General features: G+C 40.4%; 1 protein-coding gene across 2 annotated transcripts in view; it reads left to right on the forward strand.

The window, feature by feature from the left end:
- The window catches only part of ZC3H12C (zinc finger CCCH-type containing 12C), a 164,937-nt gene extending 152,138 nt beyond the window's left edge, over positions 1-12,799 (forward strand). For both annotated transcript variants that reach the window (XM_073662437.1, XM_073662436.1), the window contains exons 5-6: positions 5,517-5,623; positions 6,032-12,799. In XM_073662437.1, coding sequence (XP_073518538.1) covers positions 5,517-5,623; positions 6,032-7,410 — 1,486 coding nt within the window. In that variant the 3' untranslated portion in view covers positions 7,411-12,799. The remainder of the gene's footprint in view (positions 1-5,516; positions 5,624-6,031) is intronic.
- The last annotated feature ends 12,683 nt before the right edge of the window (positions 12,800-25,482 follow it).

Raw genomic sequence — 25,482 nt, forward strand, 5'->3', positions numbered from 1 at the left:
GTCTCCTAAGAGCCCTAACCTTATAGCCAATAAGTGGCTTCAGCGGTCGGGTGACTGGTGGTCATGGTCTCCTGACCTTACAGCCAATCAGTGGCCTCGACGGACAGGTGTCTGACTGGTGGTCATGATCTCCTGACCGTGCAGGCAACCAATGGTCATAGCAGTCAGGTGATTGGTGGTCATGGTCTCCTGAGCTTACAACCAATTTGTGACATCAACGATCAGGTGACTTACTGGTGGTCCTGATCTCCTGAACCTGCAGGCAACCAATGGCTATAGCCTCCATGTGATTGGTGGTTGTGGTCTCCTGAATCTGCAGCCTTTCAGTGGTTGCAGGATTATGGTGACTGCCTGCAGAGCCAAGAGACCATTCCCACCAGTCACTTCTATTAGTTAAATATGACCACCAACTGATGTCCATAGAGGTTAGGTGACTGATGATTGTGGTCTCCTGACTCTACAGCCATTTAGTGGCCTCAGCGGTTAGGTGAATGCCTGCAGAGTTAGGAGACCATGACCACCAATAAATGGCCGCAGCGGTCAGGTGACTGGTGATCATGACGTCATGGCTTCAGGAGCATAAGAGCTGGAGCAGAATCCAGGAATGAATACATCTTCTTTTCTTCTGGACTTCCCACTGTAAATTTATAAAATTGACCAGAAAACCTCTTTAAAATAAGGGATGCAGCCAAACTAAACTGGCGCCCCTCTAAGGGACTTATTAAGGGCCTCGTTAAATAAACCTATAGGGAAAGTAGTCAAATATTAACATGGCACTTAAGAATATTCTAACTACTGGTAAGTAGAGTTATCATACAGGCTATAATTTAATATCTATTCAGGATTCATTATACAAAGCGTGCATACCCTTTTCATATGTAGGTTATCTAGGTGTGAACTGCAAGTAAATTTACAAAATGGACCAGAAAAATATATATATTTTTTTACCATTCTTACAAATTTAGTTGTAGTAGTGCTCAATACAGTGTAGAAAAAAGTTTTTGTACTTGCAAGTTATGCTGTGGAGCCACCACTGCTGGGTAATCTGGTAGGATTATTACCATTAGATTTGGATGACCGTTGTTCCTAAACATGGATATTACACTTCTGATTGAGTACCCACAATTTTCTTGCTCCCACATAACTGAATAACAGAGTCTAATCCACCAAAACTGACCAGAATAAGACGTGCAAAGAGTTTTTCTCAGATCAGGCACTTGGGTCAATTAAAACTGATGTGTGAATAGCTTTATTGACTTGTGTGGGTCCATGTATTGTCTGTAAATTTATACCAAACCACACAGACCAAATAAACTGGCCTGGTTTAAAATCAGGTATAAAGTTTAGTATCCTGAATGATGATTGCAGCAATGGGGCAATTATACTCCCTTGATCACTTGTCTCACTTCAATTTTTATTAAAGGCCGAGCTTTGATCAACAGTTTAATTAAGGTTTTTGTATTAAAAGTATTTACGAGAAAAAAAAAGAGAGAGAAATTGACAATGCTTTTTTTTCATATCAAAATCTTTATTTAAAAAAAAAATTAGTAATCCTGCAATTTTCACACCTAGCCACTGGGACTTTTTTTACATTCATACTTCCTGTCCATTCACAAAACCCAAAAAATGAGCCAGAGCATATGTTGGTATAAGTGCAATGTATAGGTGTGCATTCACGCTGTGGCCATTTAGCAAGCAGAACCTAAGATAAAAAGAGAAGGAGCAAATACCCTTTAATAAGTAAGTGAATAGTAATAGTACATGTAGATAACATGGGGTACTTAGTTAATACTGTTTTGATTGAAAAAGCATAAAAGCCATCCCACCTAGACAAGGTGTACCCCAACCTGGATAGTACCTAATTCTTGTAGTTCACCTCACTATGTGTCAGCAGACATCCAGGACTTGGGTCACAACTCTGTAGCCACCCATCCGGGTCCTTTCAGCAGGTTCCTTATCATCAGAAGCAGAATTATAATGACAGGTAACATCTATACACAGCTGATAACACAGGATCAACTAATCACAATAGGCAATATCACACCTGACCCTGCTCCCCTTCCTTTCATTTGTACACGCTCATTAGATGCTTCAATGGAAATTATAGGGTCAGAGTCTGTTCATAGTGGCTGATTACGGTAACTTCCTGTTGTTTCAGGAAGCAACACATGTACAAGTCTAAAAAAAAAACAAATGGTCAGTGTGAAAATTACAAGATTTCTAGTTTTTAATTTTAATAGAGATTGTGATATAGGGGAAATACATTTAACACACAAAAAAAAGATTTAATTACTAGGTCTTTATCTGATGATATCTTCCCTATAACACTTATTTACACAGGCCAATTGGTAAACGAGCGTACATAAAAGTATGTTATAGTTAATCAACACTTGCTTATGGGCATTAATCAGCCTGTGTAAATGGGCCTTTACTGATGATCTGTCCTGTGGGCGCAATGATAACTTTGATTATGGTGCACCTACCAGTGGATGTGTACGTGTCCAGTATAGATGGAGGGTGGTCTTCCATCATCGCCTCTATGGTCGGCTCAAGTCTGACGCATCCAGATAATCATTACATGAATGTAATAACAATAGTTCTGGTACTTGTCAAATATGACAAATTCCCATATGGTGTGACCCACTGGGGAGGAAATGAACATGGATCGGATGAATCCTCTAATAAGCTGCACTGCAAACTCTAATGTAAAAAATAATGACTTTTCGTTCACGCCGTTATTCGAAATTCAGTGAAAGACACTGACTATTCATTAATAAGGTAGACCCCGTAACTCGCATCCTTCAATGTTCTAATATTAGTTATCACTTCTGATTCAGAACGATGTTGTCGTAGGCTCAGTAATAAAAAAAAATCTAGGCGGGGGAAATATAATAGAACAGCGAAGTAGAAGACGTCATGTCACACAGAAGTCGTCTTTTATAAATAGCGTGGAGGCTGCTATCGTCTCCGCTCCTACACAGACGATGGCCTGGCAAGCTGTTCTGCGTCAGAGGTTAATATGATGACCCGGAGTGTCCATGATTAAAAAATAAGATGTAATATAAGTGAATAAGGCGTGCGCATTCAGAGACAAATGCCAGCACATATCATTTCATTTACGTCCTTATCATGTTAATGGAAACCTGTCATCATAAAAATGCTGTTCAATCTATCATGTTATAGAGCAGGGGGAGGTGAAAAGATTGATATATAGTTTTGTAAGAAAAGATTCAGTATAACCTGTATTTTAATAATTTAAACCTCTGCTCTCTCTGAAATTTTTAGTCCAGAGGGCAGTCCTATCAGTGATTGACAGCTGTCTTTGTAGAAGTGTGCACACAGAGAGAGATGTCAATCACTGATAGGACCTCCCACTGGATTGAGGATGGTCAATCACTGATAGGACCTCCCACTGGATTGAGGATGGTCAATCACTGATAGGACCTCCCACTGGTCTGAGGATGATCAATCACTGATAGGACCTCCCACTGGATTGAGGATGGTCAATCACTGATAGGACCACCCACTGGACTGACCATGGTCAATCACTGATAGGACCACCCACTGGACTGAGGATGGTCAATCACTTATAGGACCGCCCACTGGACTGAGGATGGTTAATCACTGATAGGACCACCCACTGGACTGAGGATGGTCAATCACTGATAGGACCGCCCACTGAACTGAGGATGGTCAATCACTGATAGGACCGCTCACTGGACTGAGGATGGTCAATCACTGATAGCACTGCTTACTGGACTGAGGATGGTCAATCACTGATAGGACCGCTTACTGGACTGAGGATGGTCAAATACTGATAGAACCACTTACTGGACTGAGGATGGTCAATCACTGATAGGACCGCTTACTGGACTGAGGATGGTCAATCACTGATAGGACCGCTTACTGGACTGAGGATGGTCAATCACTGATAGGACCGCTTACTGGACTGAGGATGGTCAATCACTGATAGGACCACCCACTGGACTAAGGATGGTCAATCGCTGATAGGACCTCCCACTGGACCCAAAATCCCACAAAGAGCAGAGGTTTAAATGATTAAAATAAGGGTAATACTGAATATCTTCTCAAAAAACTATATATCAATCTACTCGGCTCGTCCAGCTTTATAACATGGTGCCTGCAGATTGAATTGTATTTTCTTGTCTACTGGTTTGGTGAGGTATTGCAATGCTACCCTATTAATTTGTGTAATGTCAAATGCAACCCATGGACAGGAAAAGTTTTTTTTTTAATTCTGTACAACCCTTTTAAAAGGGTTTTCCATTTTCATTTTCAGAAAACCTGGTTAGGGTATGTGCACACGTTAAGTATTTGCGGCAGGAATTTCTGCATCAAAAATGCATCTCTTGGCAGGAAAATACTACTTAAAATATCATCTTTACATACGCTTAATTTTTCCTTGCAGATCTGAAGCAGTTTCAAATCTCCAGCATGTCAATTCTTTCAGTGTTTATGTAGCATATTTACCCATTGAAATGGAAGGGAAAAAAGAATACACCAAAAGCGTATGTAAAGATGATATTTTAAGTAGTGTTTTCCTGCCAAGAGATGCATTTTTGATGCAGAAATTCCTGCCGCAAATACTTAACGTGTGCACATACCCTAACCAGGTTTTCTGAAAAAGAAAATGGAAAACCCTTTTAAAAGGGTTGTACAGAATTAAAAAAAAAACTTTTCCTGTCCATGGGTTGCATTTGACATTACACAAATTAATAGGGTTGCATTGCAATACCTCACATAACCAGTAGACAAGAAAATACAGCATTTTTCCCACAATGAAAACACACAGAAAAAACGCAGTGTGTGCACATACCCTAAGTCCCCTGGCTGCAGTTTGTTTTAAAAAACAAACAGTATTTTATTCACAATACTCATGTCCAACGCTCAGTCTCCGCTGTTGCTCCAGGTGTCTATTATTGTCTGCAGTGCTCACATCATGTCAACAGCACTGCAGCCGATCACTGAGCTCAGTGGCTCTGCCCGAGTAGATAGCATAAGCCACTCAGAGCTGCAGAGCTCAGTGATTGCCTGCAGTGCTGTCTAAATAACGTCAGCACTGCAGACAATAACAAACACTGGGATGAGCAGTGGAGACGCAGCACTGGTCTCTAAATGGTGAAAAAGCAGTTTGTGTCTTTTAAAACAAATTGCAGCTGTGGTAACCAGAAAACCCTTTAAACTAAATCACCATAAATGGTCCATCTCAAGGATCAGCACCCTCAACGATCATTGCAGTAAAGGGGCAATGATACTTACTTGAGCTTCGGCGTCGCTACAATTTTTATTTAGGCTTAGTGGCCCCCCTGTATGTGCATTCATGTCTGGAAGTGCAGCTCAGCCCCATTCAAGTGGGTCCCCCGAACAAAACCTTGATTTCCAATGCTGAAGAAAAGTCCTGAATGTTTTAGTTCTAAAAGTCCACTTTGATTAATAAAGTTTATTATTAGGTATCATATATCAATCAAATAATGAAAAAAATATTTTTTTGGTAGATTTATGCCACCTGATGATCCCTTAGGTCGCCATGGACCAAGTCTGGACAATTTTTTAAGAAAGAAGCCTGTAGTGCCTGAGTACAAGAAGCAGCCATGTCCTTATGGTAAGTAACTGGTTATATGCAGCAATAACCCAGATGATAAGGTTTCCCAGGTTCAGACACAACTATCGACCCCAGGAGAACTCCAAACGTCCAACACTGAATAATCCCATTTTTGGAGCTGAGTTTGGAGACCTCATTTTACACTAGGTGCTGTGTGTCTATGTTTGTCTAGACTGAAGGCCAAATAATCCCCAGTCATACAGTAAATGCCAAAAGACAGAAATCACCAAGTAGAGGTGATAGCAGTAGTAGAGGTTGTAGGAGTAGTAGTAACAGGAATGGTAGTAGAGAGCTTAAAGGAGACCATAAAGACTCCCTAGTGTCATCCATCTTTTCTAAGATCAGGCGCGTCATCTGGGGTCACGATGCCTAAAGATCTTATGTATTTTTTTTATTTTGCTGTCTTAGGAAAGAAATGTACCTATGGGCATAAGTGCAAGTATTATCACCCAGAAAGAGGAAACCAGCCTCAGCGGTCAGTAGCAGATGAACTTCGTGCCATGTCTCGGAGCAACATTACTAAGTCTGCCAATGAAGTTGGTTTGGTCAAGAGCAATAGTGTTCCATCAAACACCAAGATCGACACCATCTCGGATGTAAAGCGCTCAGCCCCAAAGAGGCAATCAGACCCCAGTATTAGAACTCAGGCTTATGACTTGGAGGAGAAGCTTCCTTCCAAAAATAAGTTGGAGACGAGGTCTGTGCCATCTTTAGTTAGTATATCAAGTATGAAACCCCAAAGTACAACTCCATCCAGAAACGGCTTACTTACTACTGTGCATTTACCATCTCAGGACCAAGTACCACCTGGACTTTATTCTCCAATGCTAATGTCCACAAAGAGCCATGGGGCAATCTCATGTGAACAGTATCCCAAATGTGAATCCCCAGTGGATATTGGATATTATTCCATGATGAATGCTTACTCAAACCTCAGCATCTCTGGAACCCGGAGTCCAGAACGGCGTTTTTCACTGGACACGGATTACAGGATCAGTTCTGTGGCTTCTGACTGTAGTAGTGATGGTAGTTTGAGCTGTGGGAGCAGCGATTCTTATGCTGGATACAATGACCGTTCCTATGTTAGCTCTCCTGATCCACAACTGGAAGATAATCTGAAGTGCCAGCACATTCATCCACACAGTCGTTCAGGTTCTCAGGCATTCATGCAAGGCTACCATGACTCTTTAACGAGAGTTCAAAGCTTTGGGCATGAACAAGAAGTGAAGCTTCACCACAAGACGCTACCACCTTATATGTCTTTGCAGCACCATGCTGTTGCAGCTCGTTCAAGTTGCCCAAATGAGTACCATGTTACCCAAAAATCCCCTGTGACAAAGAATGGAATTATGGGAAGATCTCTGGTGTCTACAAGAATGGAAAGCATTTCAGATTCAAGACTATACGAAAGCCCACCACAGCGTCAACACAAGACCTACTTAAGTCAAGAAAGTCCCAGAAGCTGGGATCGAATGAGTTATGGGGATGCTGCTTATGGTTATCGACCAAATTACCAAATGGCGGGTAACCCGTCCCAACCGTGTTATGAGCAGTTTGCTTTCCAAAGCCCACCAGAAAGCCAAGATCCCTCTTGGAGGGTACCCTATTGTGGAATCCCTCAGGAACCCCAAAGATTTTCGAACACTAGAGAAAAGATTTTTGTGAACTTGTGCAACATCTTTCCAGCAGAACTTGTGCGAATAGTTATGAAAAGAAATCCGCACGTGACTGACGCCCAACAGCTTGCGGCAGCTATTTTGGTGGAAAAATCCCAGTGTGGATATTGAAGATAATAACAACAAAAAAAAGACTATACACCTTTTGCGGTGTGAAGTTTATTTCTTTTGTTCAGCTAATGCTGAAGGAGGTTTGCTACAATAGCATTTGTAATCTCCTTCCCAGCAAGGGGGTTATATAGTAAATCATGTATGTTAATTACTGAGCCATGCCTCTCCAATGTACACCAGTATGCTCACATTTTAGCAGTGCTCAAGTATTGTATTGAGGTGTGATCGCTCAGTTACAGCACAGGGTTATATTGCATTTGTACTAAAAGCAAAGGTTGTTTTTATTTTTTGGGGGGTAATTGCCTTGGCACATTACATAACCAGCAACCTTTGGCTTGGGCCAAACATTAATTTTATAAACATAGATATTTTATTTATATTTTGATATTTTTGGTGATATTTTTGGTGCATCAGGGGTTTTCAGAGAAGCACTTTTTATTCCTCTTCTCATTTGCTACTGAACCAGCTTAATGTCTTTTTTTTTTTACTAAGACCTCATGCACACATAATGGAGCCACGGAGACTCTTATGTGTTGCCATATAGTGCCATATTACGGAGATGTTCTTCAAAGAGAAGCCACTCTTCTAAGGGCAAAATGCTCCCCGTAATACGGTGTAAATTAGAGCCCAATAAACTTCTATTGGTCCCATGTTATGGCTCCGTACATCCGCGTTTTTCTTCCTTTTTTTTTACAATTGACAATTTATATACATTAATCATGTAAAAGAAATTAACTGCTTCCACTAACATTATCCTTTAGTTCTTCCAAATAAATTTTTTTTTCTATTTATTATTAATTTTTTTCCCAATGTTCCACTCTAGATTAGAGGTTTTTTTTAATGATATCTATGTATATCCACAGAAAAGAAGGACTAGTGTTCAGCTTGTGATCAAAGTGAAAATTTCATTCTTTTGATAGTGGGTTGATCACGCACGTAGTTTATTACATGAACTAAGCATTATAACACTTTAGATTCTTCAAATTATAGGATTATATATATTTTTTTGGTATAAAACAAAGACCAAACAGCACTGATTTAATTTTTTACCTATTTATTTTTTATGCTTTTTTGATTTGTAATTTACCGATTAACCTTGCTTACGATATATTGACGATGTACACACAATGTACGGCACTTTTATTGGATTTTTTTTAGCGTTTTTTTGTTTGTTTGTTTCATAACATTTATTTTTTTACACAGGATATTGTGCTACATGATCAATTGTAGATAAATTAAACCATAGTCTGCTTTATAGAAACCTATGTTTTTACAATCCAGTTTGTAAAATGGGCACTAATTGAATCATTTTTCTGTGTAATTCTATCTAATACAGAGGAATTTGTGTTATACACAGTTTTATTGTATCCCTCTGCTTTTTTGAGCTCTTCACATGTGGAGAGTCTTTGATCATCATAAACGCACCCTTAATTATGTCATACATATTTAATTATTTTAGACAGACTCCCCACTTTTTATATAGGGATGGGATTATCACATGTTATCATGTTGTACAGGGCCTCTGATCTACAAACCATTGGAGACAAGATAGATATTGGGATGAAAGGTTGTTCAGGAGAAAATGACTGTTCAAACCAAGCACATGAGCTCGGTGCACCCTTAGAAAAACTGAGCAGTTCGATACACTTTCCCACGTATTTATTTTTCCTCCATCTCCACCCTCTTCTGTGCTCCTGTAAAGCCAGAGTTGTCAACCAAGGAAGAGCAGGGTGGAGATCCATGCAAAAGAATTAGATGGGAAGGATCACAAAACTGCTCGGCCATGCCAATTGTGCATCCAGTGCCTATGCTTGGTTTGAACAGTTATTTTCTATTGACAGACCGACTTTATGGAGCCCGTACACGTAAGATAAATGTCAGCCAAAATGGTCTGTTTGCGTAAGTTGGAATATTAATGGTCTACTCGAAAGTATGAATCATTCAGCATAAGATTGATTGATGATATTCCAGCTGATATTTTTTATAATATGTATGGCGAGTTTTAGGTGTGGAATGTAGGAAATTTACACAACTCTAAAGGCAGAGTTTATCATAAATTTATCATACGGTCAGGATCGGACTGGCCTAACAGAGGACATAAGGTTCCTCCAGTTGTCCCACACTTTGGCATGTTGAAGGACCATAAAGTCAATTTAAGAGGACATCCACCTGTTCTGTTTATCCAGATGGTGGGATCTCAGTCTCATCTGTCTGATAGGTTCAAGTGAGTCTGTGACCCATCCTGCATCAAATCATTCCTAAAATGTACTCGATATATAGATTTTTAAAAATGTGGAATTTGTGTCTTTTTGGAGACAGTGACAGAACATTTCCAAGTGTTATCGTGATAAACCATTATTTTTTTATATTTTTGGGACTGTAAATAATTTCAAAACTTCACTTTTTTGATGCAATTTGTTAGGTTTACTAATAGAATTTTCTTGTTAATACTCATAGCAGTTTTCACAAAATATTTCTGGGGAGGTTTAAAATGTGACAGGTTAACTAAAACTCAACTTCTCCAAGAGCAGCTAAACATTCCTTGTACATTTTATATTCTTTATCACATTCATTTTTGTACGGGAAAATTCGAAACATTTCTGTAGATGTCGGTAGAGACTTGTTGACTGTTCTCCATGGAGTTTCATGTTGGTCCCCTAACATGTGTCACCAGATGTGTCTGGTGGCCTATAACTTCATTCTCATCATATTATTGAAAGGAATGTGTCATCAGAAAATTACCTATTATTTAAACAGTTTAAATTAAAAAAAATCCAGGTAAAAATACTGAGTACCTCCTCCAATTGGCGATGCTCCACTGATTCTGGAACAGTTCTTCTTTTTCTCTTTGGTTCCAAAGTTATGGAAATTCTCTCTTCAACCAACTCTTCAGCTCCTCTGTGGGTGCGGCCGTGTTTTGATTGGCCAGCAGCAAAGGAGAAAAAGCAAACGCCCACAGAGAAGTGCTGTGGTATACGCCCAGTTGATTGAAGGGAAAATTTGCACCTTTATTACTGGGTGGTATAACTTTGAAATGAAGGGGCGGAGAAAAGAGCACTGTTCCAGAATCAGTGGAGCTGCACCAATTTTAGGAACTACTCAGTTTAAATGAAAAAAAAAACAGTGAAAGGTCCTCTTTCATTAAAGATATTTGTTAAATGTATTTTTTAATAAATTTGGCAATGTTTTTTTTCATATCACAATTTGTTCTGGAAAAAAAAATTGAAATCTTGCAATTTTCACACTGGGATAAAACAACATGTAGCTATATCATGGTGATGATGGTAGCAGCAGAACAAGAGTATGTTGACATTGTGGGAGTCAAGTAAGGACAAGACTATAAATTGGATATTCTTAAGAGAGAGATTAAACCGGTTGTCTATGACTAGATTTATTTTTTTTTTCCAGAAACGGTGCCACACCTGTCCATAGGCTGTATCTGGCAGTCAGTTTGGCTCTATTCACTAAAATAGGGATGAGCTACAATACCAGACAGTGCCCAAAGGCAGACATGGTACAATTTTGGAAATACATCTATAAAATAATGGATGGATATATACAAATAGTGGATGCCATAGATAGGCCAAGGCTTCCCAGCTGTCTTAATTCCAGGACAGTTCTGTTTTGTAGAGTCTAAAAGTTTCCCAAAGTAAGACAAAATACTCATCTTTGCAATTTTTTTTGGAAATGGGTAAATATCACATTTATATAGACAGCCGCTCGTCTGAGCTCTAAAGATTGACATTTCAGGCTGAATTAGCATGTGAAGCATTCAGTGACATTAGTGGAGACTGTGACTGATTCCTAATTGCTGTATATATAAATGTTAAAGGTGTTTACGAAAATTCTAAACATTCAAATAATTTGCATTTGAATTCTTAGAAAATTCAGCTTTTATCAATTACAAACTTTGTTCCAAAATTAATAATCGTGTTTATGAGGGAGATTATAAGTTGGCAAAGGGATTTCTGTTTTTTTTTTTAAGTTATTGTGGGGTTTTTTTTTAAATAGAATTAGGAAGCTGCTTTTTGCTTTTACTGGATCGCCTTTTGGACTAAAACAGCTTGCACATTTAGGCTTTTTGATGTGTTTCTTAGTGTGAGGGCAATTTTACCATGAAATTCCTAAATTACAGTCAATAACTTTTGGCCTTCTACACCTATTGTCCCTATAGGGAACATGTACACAGGGTACCTACCAAATGTGTAACCAGTGCAGTTACATTGGACCAGGTTAGTAAGGGGGCATATAGTTGCCTTAAAGCAGGGATGTCAAACTCAAACACACAGAAGGCCAAAATGAAAAACTTGGACAAATTCGCGAGCCAACCAGTATACAGTATAATGGGCCCACACAGTCCTCTATATAGAATAATGGGCCCCACATAGTCCTCCATACAGAATAATGGGCCCCCCATAGTCCTCCAAATAGTATAATGGCCCCACATAGCTTTTCATACAGTATAATGGGCCCCACATAGTCCTCCATATAGAATAATGGGCCCCACATAGTCCTCCATACAGAATAATGGGCCCCACATAGTCCTCTATACAGAATAATAGCCCCACATAGTCCTCCATACAGAATAATGGGCCCCAAATAGTCCTCCATACAGAATTATGGGCCCCACATAGTCCTCCATACAGTATATACAGTATAATGGGACCCACATAGTCCTCCATACAGAATAATGGGCCCAACACAGTCCTCCATACAGAATAATGGGCCCCACACAGTCCTTCATATAGAATAATGTGTCCCACATAGTCCTCTATACAGAATAATGAGCCACACATAGTCCTCCATACAGAATAATGGGCCCCACATAGTCCTCCATACAGAATTATGGCCCCACATAGGGGTGGTGGTTCTGCAGTCGCGGGCTAAATATAATGACCCTGCGGATCAGATTTGGTCCATGGGCAGAGTTTGGCATGTGTGCTTTAAAGTGTCGGCAGGATGTTGCACGTTCTCAGCAATGACCACTGCACAGTGTATGTGGCTGTGCTCTTGTAGCTCCCATCAATCTTCACATGAAGCCAGCCGTCGCAGAGAGTGATATCGGGTGATTGGTGGGGGTCTCCGGTGTGGAACTCCCACCAATCTGATATAATATTGATGACCCATCCAAAGGACTCAACAACCCTTCGAAGGCTTTAATTTGCCTTAGAATAAACCTATACAGATATGGAAAAATTGTGCTTCCAGAGATTCAGTCTTCACAGGTGATTTGAATAAAAAGGAGATTTATTTAGAATAAAAGTTACAATTAAAAAGGGATAAATAAAGGTAAGATCTAAAAGAAATACGTGCACGGAGACTCAATTCCATAGTGATAAAAAGTCTGACTTGTACCCCAAAGGATGCAGTATTTAAAGGGGTATTCCCATCTCCAAGATCCTATCCCAATATGTGTTAGGTGTAATAATAGTAATATTAACAAATATCTCCAATTAGAAAAGTAGCATAGTATTTTTGATTCGCTGTGTCTCTTTCCTCATGTGCAGGCATCGCAGGACCTTAGGTATCCACGGTTACGACCACTAGCAACTAGCTAACTAACTGTCACTATATCAGTGGTCGTAACAATGGAAGCCTAAGGTCCTGTGATGCCTGCACATGAGGAAAGAGAGATAATGAATCAAAAATACTATACTACATTTCTAATTGGATATATTTGCTAATATTATTATTATTACACCTACTACATATATTGGGATAGGATCTTGGAGATGGGAATACCCCTTTAACTAAACGTTCTGGCACCCAGCCATTGGTCTTTTGCACCATAAAAATAGCACACTAGTAAGAATGCTTTTACATTGTGTTTCTTTTACACACTTGGTGTCCCCGTCGGGGCTTACGTCCGAACCTTCCCCCGACAAAACAGGATTTGGGCATATGCGCCAACGAGGCCAAAGACTATCATGGTGCTGAAAGAGTGAACAAGTCCTCTGTCGTGTATCATTTTTGGGCGTATACGCCTGTTGGAGTCTACTACATCTGAGTATCCGCCTCCAGTAGGCGTAGACAACCGAAAATGATGCACAACAGAGCACACGTTCACTCTGTCAGCACCATGATATTCTATGGCCCCATCGGCGCATACACCGGAATCACGTTTTGCGGGGGGTTCGGACGTAAAGCTCCAACAGGGCCAACGAGCGTGTGACAAAACGCAATGTGAAAGCCCCCTAATAACAGATTGCATAAACCAAAAATAAGCAAGTCATAGTTTTGAAGGACCTGCTTCCATCTGAATCTCGAACATGTCGAGACGTGCTACATCTCATCTAGAAAACAATATCTTATAGAAGATTCCAAGAATGTCTACGAGCCTAACTGGTTTCTTTAGCTGAAGTTATGAAAACATTATTTTATAAAGTTAGTATATAGCTGGCATGTAACAAGTAATATAACATATTGGCGAATTCTAGAATGAAATAGCTGTATTGATTCTTTTCCTTATCGTTATCTTCAGGAGCTTTACTAAAGCCTGAACCAGTTGATAAGACTGTGCACAATGGTGAGCAGTTCCATTAAATGGAGCACTTCAAATTAGTGAAGACTCTACCATTAGACTGTAAATTAAAAGTAAGACGGACAGGTTAATAGCAAAAGACTTTTTGACAATTGTATGTTAATCCAGCCTGAAAGAACATTTCATTCCCCTATCTTATTTTGACAGTAGACAAGATTATAAAAAGGATTTTTTTTGCTTCCTTTGGTCATGCGATTGGGACCTGAGCCAGTATGTCCTGATGATATCATTAGGACCATAGGCTGTTAATAAGATCAGGATCTGGATGTTGGGGCAGTTTTGCACAAAGCGCAGTAAAATTAAACCCGTTTGCAGCGTGTGGTCCTTATTGCTGTTTCAATACAATCCGTGTTTTATCAGCAGGAGATTATCACTACAGGACTAGGTGTCTTGTGCCTCCTAGTCAACTGCTCTGTGTAACCCCGCCCCCACCAATGATTAGCAGCTATCTCTAAATATACAGTGTACACAGGAAGCTGCCAATCAGTGCTGTGGGCGGGGTTATACAGGGCTCAGCATTCTGAGCACTGCTATATCTGCAACAGAGAAAATAATGATTATACCAAAATGACAGCAAGCAGACCAGCAAATGACACATCGCTGGAATCAGGGTCTCAGCCCCTACATTATGCTGCTCTCGTATTGAATAGGAATAACTTGCTAACAGATTCCCTTTAAGTATTTTATTTTTATATGTTTTTTTCTCCATACCACAGTCAGTATTAAAAATAAAAATCTTGCAATATTCACTCAGGCTATTCTACACTCGTACTTACATCCTGTTGTTTCAGGAATCCACATGTACATTAGCGGAAATAGACAGACTTATCCTATCTTTTATATTAAAGCATCTAATGAGCATAAGCGAAGGTCACTGTGAAGGGAAGGGGAGGAGGTGAGCTGTGACATCACCTACTCTGAATGGTGGATCCTGTGTATAGAGGAGTTACCTGTCATTGTAAGCCTGCCTCTGATGATTATGAGCCCGCTGAAAACAATTTCTGAATTGACAGGAAGTATAAATCTAAATTAGCCCCAGTGGCCAGTGTGTAAATTGTAAGATTACTAATTTTGGTTCTTGATAAAAATTGTGCTATGAAAAATACATTGTGTTAACTGTATTTTTTTTTTTTTAATTGGCAAACACCGGATTTAAACACTAGATCATTTTCTGATGACACATTACTTTGAAATGGTTAGAAGGTATTTTCCATGCCTAACACTCACTGAATAAGAATGTACGGTTAAAAAGAAACATGAAAAGACAGTGATCATATAGACTTAGGAGAAAACCATGGTGCTCTGATAAAAAAAATACACAACAATTTTTTTGCTTCACTGAAGGGGCTTTAGAATTAAGACATAGATTGAAGTGCCTTTCGGTCAATAAATCTCTTATTGTCCCTCCTTTTAATAGCTGTGAAGAATTGGATAGGTGACGGCCGAAGATCTTGCGGCCAACAGCTATCTTTCCCGACTCCCCCATACACTGAGAACACAGGAGCTTTCGGCTAAACATTCCCATGAGAGAGCCACTGCCAGGCTCCAGAAAGAACAAAAGGATTGATTGTTAAAATTCCAAAGTGTTGGTCCTTTTCTTAACCCTGACATCATCTGTTTGGAGGTCCACCATACATGTTAGAATGTCAACCCATACTAACCGAATTTAGTCTGAGTATAATGGTTGTGAAAGCAACGGGTACATGGATGAGTCCAAGGTTGATTATAAGAAAATGTTAACTTGTAGAGCCAAAGGAAAAATAGAGTGAGAATTGTAGACCCATATATTCTAAAGATTATAGGATTTTTCCCATAAACCATTTATGATGACTTGAGGTCTGAGAGATTGGATCACTAATCATAAGAACTGAGATTGAGAGATACATAAAAGTCCAAGAAAGTTCTTCCACATGACGAGCACCATCGTAAAGTATATTTTTTTGTGTGGATTCATTCCAAAGAAATAATTACTGTAAAATATGCTTATATTGGCTATTTTTTATATATTTTTTAGCTAAATCCAGTATTCCAAAGTACAATGCTAGAAAATATGGAAAACTTTATTGGTAAAGAATATTGAATAAATAAAAAATGGTAACATTTCCCCAAAAATTTAGTAAATACACCGAAAATGGTATTTTTCCTCCCGTATAAAGAAATTTTACTATGACATAAAATATATGGTTGTTGCATCGAAAAAAAAATGTAGATGATTTTCTTATATCTCCCAGTTATATTTTGATATATCCAGAGGCTAATTTTACTGCTTAGGTAATTTATGATGAAATCAATGGAGGTGCCATTTTTAAAAAAATTAAAAAAAAATCCTTATTTTACAAAAATTCGAGGATCTTGCTCATTGGGGTCCAACTATGGCTTTCACACAGCTTAGTTATTAATTACTGACCACACTGTATGATTACATGGGTAAAAGGAGTAATTCTCCGGGACTTTTGAAATCTACACCAGCCCATGTCTTCCGTCTCTTGGAATAAACTATAGAGTTTCTCATTGCAGATCATCTTGGTTTATTTCAAGGTTATTATATAGCAGTACTGCTTACAATTTAACTCCTAAAGCCGAATTCAGACATCAGTAAAACCAGGTCTGAGAAAGGACCATGTTGTCCAGATCAGCCGCGGAACTACTGACCCGACCTCAAAAGTCTTATGGGCATATGTGATGATGTTGAGTTCGGATCCAGACATCATGGACTTGGACCTTGTTTACACAGACATCTAAATTTAGCCTTGCCAAAATTTGGAATGGGCCATATATGTTGTTTTGCCTATTGGGCACCTTTTTCTGGTCCATGCAAAATGTATAATTTGTTAATTCACCTAAATGTAAAGATATGTAAGAAGTCAACATCTACATAATTGTTTAGGTTGGGTCCACATGGAATGTCAAAATGAGGAGCTGTACCCCACAACTAAGAATTTTGGGACTGTTTTTGAAGTAAAGCTCCAATTCAATGGTCCTCAATCATAAATAAGAACTGTGTAGTAGATTCACATTTTGGCAGTATAAACAAGTTCCGGGAACCAACAAGTAATCTGAACCTCCCCAGGCAACTTTTTAAAAACTTCTGCAATGCCTTTGTTGAGTTTTGATACTGCGTATGTCACTTCTCCAACATATCTTGGTAAAATTATATTGGCTCAGTTAAAGATAACCTGTCAGTAGATTTTTACACCCTAAATTAATGTCATTCATGCAAAGCATCTGAAGTGTTGGTTATGTCTATGCCTTTGTATTATAAATCTGTGCCTCCGTTTCCAAAAATCCATCAACAAATGTTTATGTAAGTCATCTCCCAAACACAGGGGAGCTTGGCCTGCACTTACAGCTGTCCAGCCTCTCTCTCTCTTTCCCCTTCTGCCACCGGCCTCCTGTCAGTCACTGACAGATCATTCTTCTCTGTGACCTGCTCCTGTCACGGGTGTGTCAGAAGTGACAGTCGCCCTGCAGTTGGTTGCAGGAGATCTCTTTGTTTGGCATTACAGACACCTTCTTAGAAGCTGTCTCTCTAGGACCCAGCGGCTACCTTCCTCTTGCTAATTAACACCCTGGCCTGGGTGTATAAATACCTGATGTTTGCTAGAGGGAGGTAATACTCACATGACCCCTTGTGAAGGCTTGGAGCTAGTGCAGTACCTCTTCCTCTCTGGTGCTAAGAGGACGTGTGTTCATCTCTCTGAAGTCGACTAAAGCTAAGCTGTCTCCCCTTGTTTGTTCCCCCTTATTGTCTTTAGATGTCAGTTGGGATCGATGAGCATTCATCCCCTCCCATCCCTAGCCAGGGCCTAACTCCAGGGAAAGACAGGGCGAGGTTCCTGTGCGGCGATTGGTGCGGAACTAATATAAGGACGTTAGGGGAGACAGGGTGATATAGGTCAGCGTAGGAGGTCTCCACTACCCCCTTTCCCTAGAGTCTGGGCCCCCTTTTCCCCCTTTCCTTCGTGTTGCACTTAGTCTTTCCTACACCTTGCGTGAGAGCTCCACCACCCAAGATCTCGCAGAAGAGCCGTCTTTCCCAAGGGCGGCGCATGCACAGATTTATAATCTGGCTCTCGTAATGTCATCAGGACTTACTGTGCATGCGTCGCCCCTGGGAATGACGGTGCCCTATGAGCTTTTGGGTTGGGGAGCAGGTCACAAAGAAGAGTGACGTGTCAGAAAGTAATAGGAGGCCAGCAGTGGGAGGAGAAACAGGGAAGAGGGAGAGATGCCATAGAGCTGTAAGTGCAGGCCAAGCCCACCCTCATTTGTATGAACATTTGGATTTCTAGAAAATGGATTCCTGACCTTTTTACACAAAGGTTTAGGCATTGTCAACCTTTCAGATGCTTTACATATATAGACTTGGTTTAGTGTCTAAAAACCTACTGACTTGCCTCTTTTAAAGGGTTTTCATGGTCTCAACATAAATTTCTGCAGTTAATGTGACTGCAGTTTGCCAAATCCTGCCAGTGTGCAATATGCACACAGTCAGGATTCCTCTCTATTTTCGAGCGGTTGAGCCAATTAGCTTTTCATCCGCTTCTCTCAATAGAACATTGTAAGAAGCAAGAAAAGTTGCTAATCAGCATGTGACCTGCAAATCACATATTTGCAGCCACAAGACTGACCACTCAAGCTAAAAACATGGGAATCCTGACAGTGTATATATTGCAGACTGACAGGATTTGTCAATCTGCAGTCAGATAGAATGAATGCAGAGATTTATGTTGAGACCAGCTAGAAAAAGACAGGGAAATTGAGAATGTGATGCTGGCCAAGATCGACCTCAACAATTCTTATCGCCCAATTTGCCCAACATGGGATCTGTTACTGGGTTGGCTACAGACAACTAATCTTGCTTTAAGTGAACCTTGTAGGTCCTCCTAAAGGGATGATAATGAGCTGATGAGATGCTTGTTGTGCCACAGTTTTGGCCATCAGGACTTCTAAAGATATGCAGATGTCTTCATGAGACATTTGCCAATGTAAAACTGCCATATGACCCAGTTTTACTATCTTTTTACAATGTATTTATCAACTTGAATCTCAATGTTATAGCTATCAAGTGACTGATATCTAACCGTAGATAGGCTGCCATTTTACAGATTCCTAAGTGTTGACATTTTATAAAGTATTTTTGAATAAACCTTTTTATAAATATATATTTTTTCCAATTCTATGTATATTACAATGCATAGTGCTGTACCTTCATACAACTTATATGCCGACGCCACTGTTATTGATTGGATGAACAAATTATTAAATCTTTTAAAATTCACCTTCTGGAAAAGTCATTTGATTTTATTGTGCTCCTAATTTATACATGCAGTGATCAGAAATATATTAAGTGCCATCAGGAACAAGAACATGGACGGGCACAAGAGGCTTGTGCCTACAGGAGGTCCTAAGGGAAGGGTACCTGTTAAAGGTAAAATAAATATGGCTATACTAAACACACTGGTTTTCAATTGGGTACTCCCGGTGCTTTGTTAATGATATGAGGACACCAAAGACAGACAAGGCTACAAACTGTGTTAAATATTGTGAGGGTAGACAACAATGGGTTTTCTTGTGTTTGTGTTTATTTTTAATTTATATTGTAAAAGCAAGCAGTAATACGTGGCATAAGATTTGGCCCGATTGATAGAACTTATGATCTGGTGTACATTTTGGTTTCTCATACAGGCATCTTGCTTGTTGAATTAGAGACCTTTCTTCTTTGTGCCACCACTTGGTTGGCATTTTTTTTATCCCAAATTTTGTGCATTTTAGAACTAGGCGATTTTTAAGACACTTTTCAAAACCATCTAGAAAGGCACAAAAAGTGTCAAAAAGATCTAATGACTACAGTGCAAGGCATGTACCCTGGACTTTTGCTGTGGTTTGTTTTTTTGCAAATTGAGACAGAATTAAACACTGACAATTTACAAGAAAGAACAAATTTTTTTTCTCTATCACTAAACAAAAGATCAAGGGAGAGATTTCCAAACCAAATCCTCTTCCTTCCTGAAAACGCTATTTGTATAACCAAAATAAGCAAAAATGCAGTTAAATGAAAAAGTCTTTTGACACTTTTATGCTTTTCTAGATACAGTAGTTTAGAAAAGGATCTCAAAAATAGGAAATGACTAGTAGGAGTAAAACGCTATTATCCTGGTTCAAAATAATGGTAAAGTATGCCGAGAGATGTCATAAGGGGGAAGCTCTGGAGAGGGACAGAAGCGCACACAAAATAGGGCAACACCGTCTGGCAAGAGATAGGTAAAATCAATGGTAGCACTCACCTAAAGGTGTTGTATGCGGGTACAACACCTATAAAGGCATGGAAAGCCTCTTCTGCTGCCTCGTGGCTGGAGGAAAGGGTTATTTCAGAGGTATAATGACAAAAATGGAGGCTGGAACGTTTAGGTGGGCTGCGCTGCGGGAATGAATAGCCTTGGGATTCCAAAACGGTTTATGTTAATACCAAAGCGTTTCTGCACTGGACCGGCGCCTTTCTTAAGGTATAAAAACCAAGTGACGTGAGTGATGTCATAAGGAAGATAAAAGTTCTTAACAGGCCTGGTAAGATTAGCTAAATTGATCATACATGCACCACTGTGATCTGTGATGTAACTTAGAGTTCATCGGCCGTAATGCAAAATCTCCAAATATCATGGGTCTTTAATAATATTGGTCATCTCGTATGGGCCAAAGGGACTTTTTGGGCCCTCATGGGCTGCAGGGCCTGGGTGTGACTGCAATCCCTGCACCCATTATAGATAAGACCCTGACTGGTGCAGTTCTGTCTGTCTGGAGTAATTTTATCATGTCTCAATGTAGAGCAGTATTGCTAAATCTCCACTAAATTATTCACATTTCTCTAGAACCCTCTTAAATTACTATTATCATTATGATCAGAAGTGTATCTAGGTTTTCCAGTACCCAGGACAAGAACTCAGTTTGGCGCCCTCACCCCCACCCCCCTTCATTGACTGAGGACACGCATGTCTAGTTGGGACGTGACCACATGTATGCAAATCGCCAGCACCAGAAAATCCTGACAGCGCGCAGTGCTCACTGTGAGAATTCAGAAGTCTGCAGTCACTTACAATGACTGCAGACTTATCACAAACTTGGACAGCCCCTTTAATGCTCCTAGCATATATAAAAACAAGAGAATTAGTCAGTATCACAAAAAAACATTTACATGCAGGTACCTGATAGGTGACATTTCTGGAGTCATTCTCTTTCTTTTCTTCTTCATCTTCTCCAGACGCCATGATGAGGTTTCACAGCAACAGCTTGTCTCTGCAGAATTCCATCTTCTCCGGTCTTTTGCAGCCCATCCCTACGCGATGCCTTTAAAAATAGCAATGTCATTTTAATGCTCCTGAATAAAAATATCTGCCCTACGCTGAGCCCCTAAATATATAATTGCCCCTCAATATATTCTCTGCACAAAATATGACCCACACACTGTCCCTCTTAAGGTACATGCCATTCACACTGCCCCTTCCTTTCCATACTGGGCCCCCTCTTCACACTGTCCTCTCATACTATGCCCACCCTATAGGGCCCAGTCTCTATACTCTGCCCCCTCATCACATGCCCCGTCCTTGGCATACTGTTCCCTCCTGGCTGTGCCCTTACACTATCAGTCTCTATTCTGTGCCCACTCACACTTTTCTCCCCTCATACTGTCTCCTCACATTATAATCCTCAATATTCTCCTCACACATAGTCTCCTCATACAAGGCAGACATGAACCCTAACTCTATTACCCACTTGCGACCACACCATGGCAAGTGGGAAAAGCCGAGGCTAAGCGCCAGATTTGGTGCACCTTATTGATGCGCCATTTCTGGGGCCGCTGAGGGCTGATGTTATTAGCCTCAGAGGGGACCAGGATTCATGGGCCCTTCCCTGGCTATTAATACCAGCCCGCAGCTGTCTATTTAGCCTTTGCTGGGTAGATTTTATAGGGGGACCCTACTTCAATTTTTTTTCTGGGGTCCCCCTGTAATCTAGCCAGTAAACGCTAATCAAACAGCTGTGAGCTGTTATTAATAGCCAGGGAACATTTTTGGCTAATGGCTCTTTCCTGGCTAGTAATACCAGCACCCAGCGGGCGGCTTTACTTCTGCTGGGTATGTATAATTGGCAGGAGCCCACGCCATTTATTTTATTTCATTCTTTATTTTACACAGCATGTATTCTGCGGGTGCTGAATACAACTTCCCGCATTGTCTACAGCTCATGCTGATCTCAGCGAGAGCAGGGGACAATGATGAGAGCAGCCTTCAGCAGCCAGCACTGGGAAACAGTGTACCCCACTGATTCCCAGGCGCCGGTACAATGTCATCCATGTGCCATCATTGTGCATGCGTGCAGCACACATTTTGTGCGTGCTGCACAAAAAAAACCTGACATGTCTGCAGTCCGTGTGAAAAATCTAACATGTGGGCACACCTATTTAATAAAATTGGTGTGCGTATGGCCGTATTTGTGGTCTTTATAAACGGACCGCATGTGAACATACAAAACGGACGTGTGAAGGGGGCCTAACATGGTTATTACTTCATTATGGTTGTATAGAAAAGTTTTAAACAAAATTACAAACATTTTTAGGGATTCAATAAGTCAACCATACAGTTTAATGTGCTTTGTGTAAAATTACAGTGGCTTCAAATTTAAAAAAAAAATGCTTGTCCTGGTACAGTTAGAATATTTTTGTTCCAAAAATTTACTATTGTCACATATACTCTAAAACTTGTTTGGTGTGAAATTTCGTTGGTTTTAAAAACACCTAAAAATTGTGCCGGTACAGGTGTAGAAATTTGTTTGGTCAAAAATGTATTATTACCATCAAGGGTTTTTTTGTTTGTATTTTACAACAAAGATATTTTGTCACACAGTTTGCTTTAGGAACAATATTTTCAATAAAAAAAGTTTCATTTCTTGAAAACTGTGTATTCTTGAATCCATATCTGTGGGAATAATGTGCCTTTAAGCCGCTGTGTGTACTCGGCAACCCTGCCTGTGGGGGTACTGTGAGCCATTGTCTGAGTGTGCAAATTATCCTCAGTTTCTGTGGGATAAATGTGGAAACATGCTCTATGGGTGAAATTTTTTATTACCTTCTGTGGGGGTACTGTACCCAAAAGCCTCTGTGTACTCTGCAGCCATGTATGTACGAGTAGCGTGCCGAAAAAATACATTTTACTCTAACTTTGTGGCTGGGCCTAAAGCCCATTAAAGGATTTAACTACTCATTCCAATTATAGATCGTCTATATTGTCATGCATGGCTATTTTGTCTTGCAATATCAGTTGCTGACTCATTTGAGAAGTGGTTAATTTGTAAGTTCGAGGTCAAGTTCGGACCCAAGCTCAACTTTTTACTGTATGTTCAATGAACCCGGCAAACCTGAACATCCATAGGTTTGCTCATCGCTACTGATATATACTGTTGAACTTGGTTCAGGTGAAATTTCATTGGTATGAAACAAAAAAACAAAATTGGCCTGTTACTAGTGTAGAAATTTGGTTGTTCAAAAATTGACTATGGTCACATATACTCTAAAACTTGGTTTGTGTGAAATTTTGTTGGTTTAAAGAAAAAAAAATGGGCTTGACACATCTTAGTTGTTTTTTGTCCGAGAATCAGAAAGATTGGGTTTCTTACTTTCCTCTAGCTGAGTTCGCTGTGAATAACCATTGTCATGAATCTACTGACAAGCAGAGATGAGCGAACCTTTCAAGGTTCGGTTTGGTTCTGATCGGCGAACTTCCCGATGTTACCCAAATAGTTCGTCGAGCGTTTCATCGAACATATCCAAAGCCCATTGAATTCAATGGGAGGCAAAACCAAATGCATAGACAACACCTTCAGGGGCGGGCAAAAGCTGCCAAAACAGCTCAAATTAGGGGTAGACACCAGAAAAAGTGGCATTAATTGACCCACAGTCAAAATTTTACAATGGTACAGCAGCGGTCAGCCATGGGTCATACATCAGGGTCTGGGCCAGCATTTACAGCTTTGAATTTAGGTTCAAATTAAGACGAGCTGGGTGAGGGATCAGTGTAGGCCTGCTGTGCTGGGAGCCCTGATACCACATGCAACAGCTCAAGCTGCTTTTCTGCTCAGCCACACTCAGGTGGCACAAATATCAGTTTTATAAACTACTATTGCTAGAAAAATTGAAGGATAGTAACAAAGGTAGTTGACTGAAAGAAAGTGCAGGCCTGCCGGTCTGGGAGCCCTACTGCTACAGGCCACACACATGAAGGAGACCCAACATGGGGTGTTATCAGTTGCACCAGAATAGAAATAGTATAATGGGCCTCTGACACCCCTTCCACTACAGGCAACCAACCAGATGGAGACCCAACTTGGAGTCTCCACATTTCAAAAAATTATTGCCACATACCACTAAAATGGCATCGATTTCACCAGAGTAGAAATAGTATAATGGGGCACTGACATCCCTTCCACTACATCCAACCCAACAGATGGAGACCCAATCAGGAGTCTCCATATTTCAAAAAATTATTGATAACATCAGCAGTAGTAGCAACAGCAGGCTCAGAAGCCATGACAAAGATGTCACAGACTGCAATAACACGAAATCAATGCAGCACACTAAAAACTGCACCATCGCCTAGTCTGCACAGTCTGCGATTGGAGTGCAAAAGTCCTTAGAGATCCAAGACTTGTTCATCTTGATGAAAGTTAGGAGGTCTACACTTTCAGGGGACAGCCGGATGCGCTTATGTGTCAGGACACCACCAACAGCACTGAAGACACATTCTGAGAGAACGCTGGCTGCCGGGCATCACAAAACCTCCAAGGCGTGACAGGCGAGCTCAGGCCACTCTTCCATTTCTGAAGACCAAAATACCAAAAGGGTCCAACCCCCCTGGTGGCATTGATATTGAGCTTGAGATACTTCTGCACCATCCTGTCCAGTCGTTTACTATGTGTCAGACTTGTACCTCTGTTCTGTTGGTTCACAGGCTGGTCTAAAAAATGTGTGAAACGACTCACAGAAATTGCTTCTGCCACTTACACTTCTGCTGCTAATGTTTTTGCGTTGATGACTCGAAGTTCCCAGGGCTGGAAGTCTACAACTTTAATGAACACTGTATGCCTCACTGCTGTCTTGGGGAAAACTATTCTTAAGATTGTTTACAAGTGTGTTTCAATACTGCAGCATGCCCGTGTCCCTTTCCAGGGGAAGAAGCATCTGGCAAATATACTCTTGTACCGTGGATCTAATAGAGTGGCAACACAGTAGTAAGCACTATTGCTAATCCTAACAATATGGCCATCATGTTGCAAATAGTGCAGCAAGAAGCTGCTCATGTGTCTGGCTCTTCCATGAGGTCCATGTCCATGGTGAATTGGTGGCGGGGTAACACTGAACACTGAAGCATGCTTCCTCCGTCCCCTCCGGACAACCACGAACAACATAGAGGGGATCATTATCCATTTCATCTCCCGATTGTTGCGCGCCCATCACCTCTTCTTCCTCGTCCTCCTTCATT

This window comes from Phyllobates terribilis, unplaced genomic scaffold (genome assembly GCF_046119375.1).
Source record: "Phyllobates terribilis strain yellow unplaced genomic scaffold, ASM4611937v1 Scaffold_2__4_contigs__length_985480577, whole genome shotgun sequence".
Lineage (NCBI taxonomy): Eukaryota > Metazoa > Chordata > Amphibia > Anura > Dendrobatidae > Phyllobates > Phyllobates terribilis.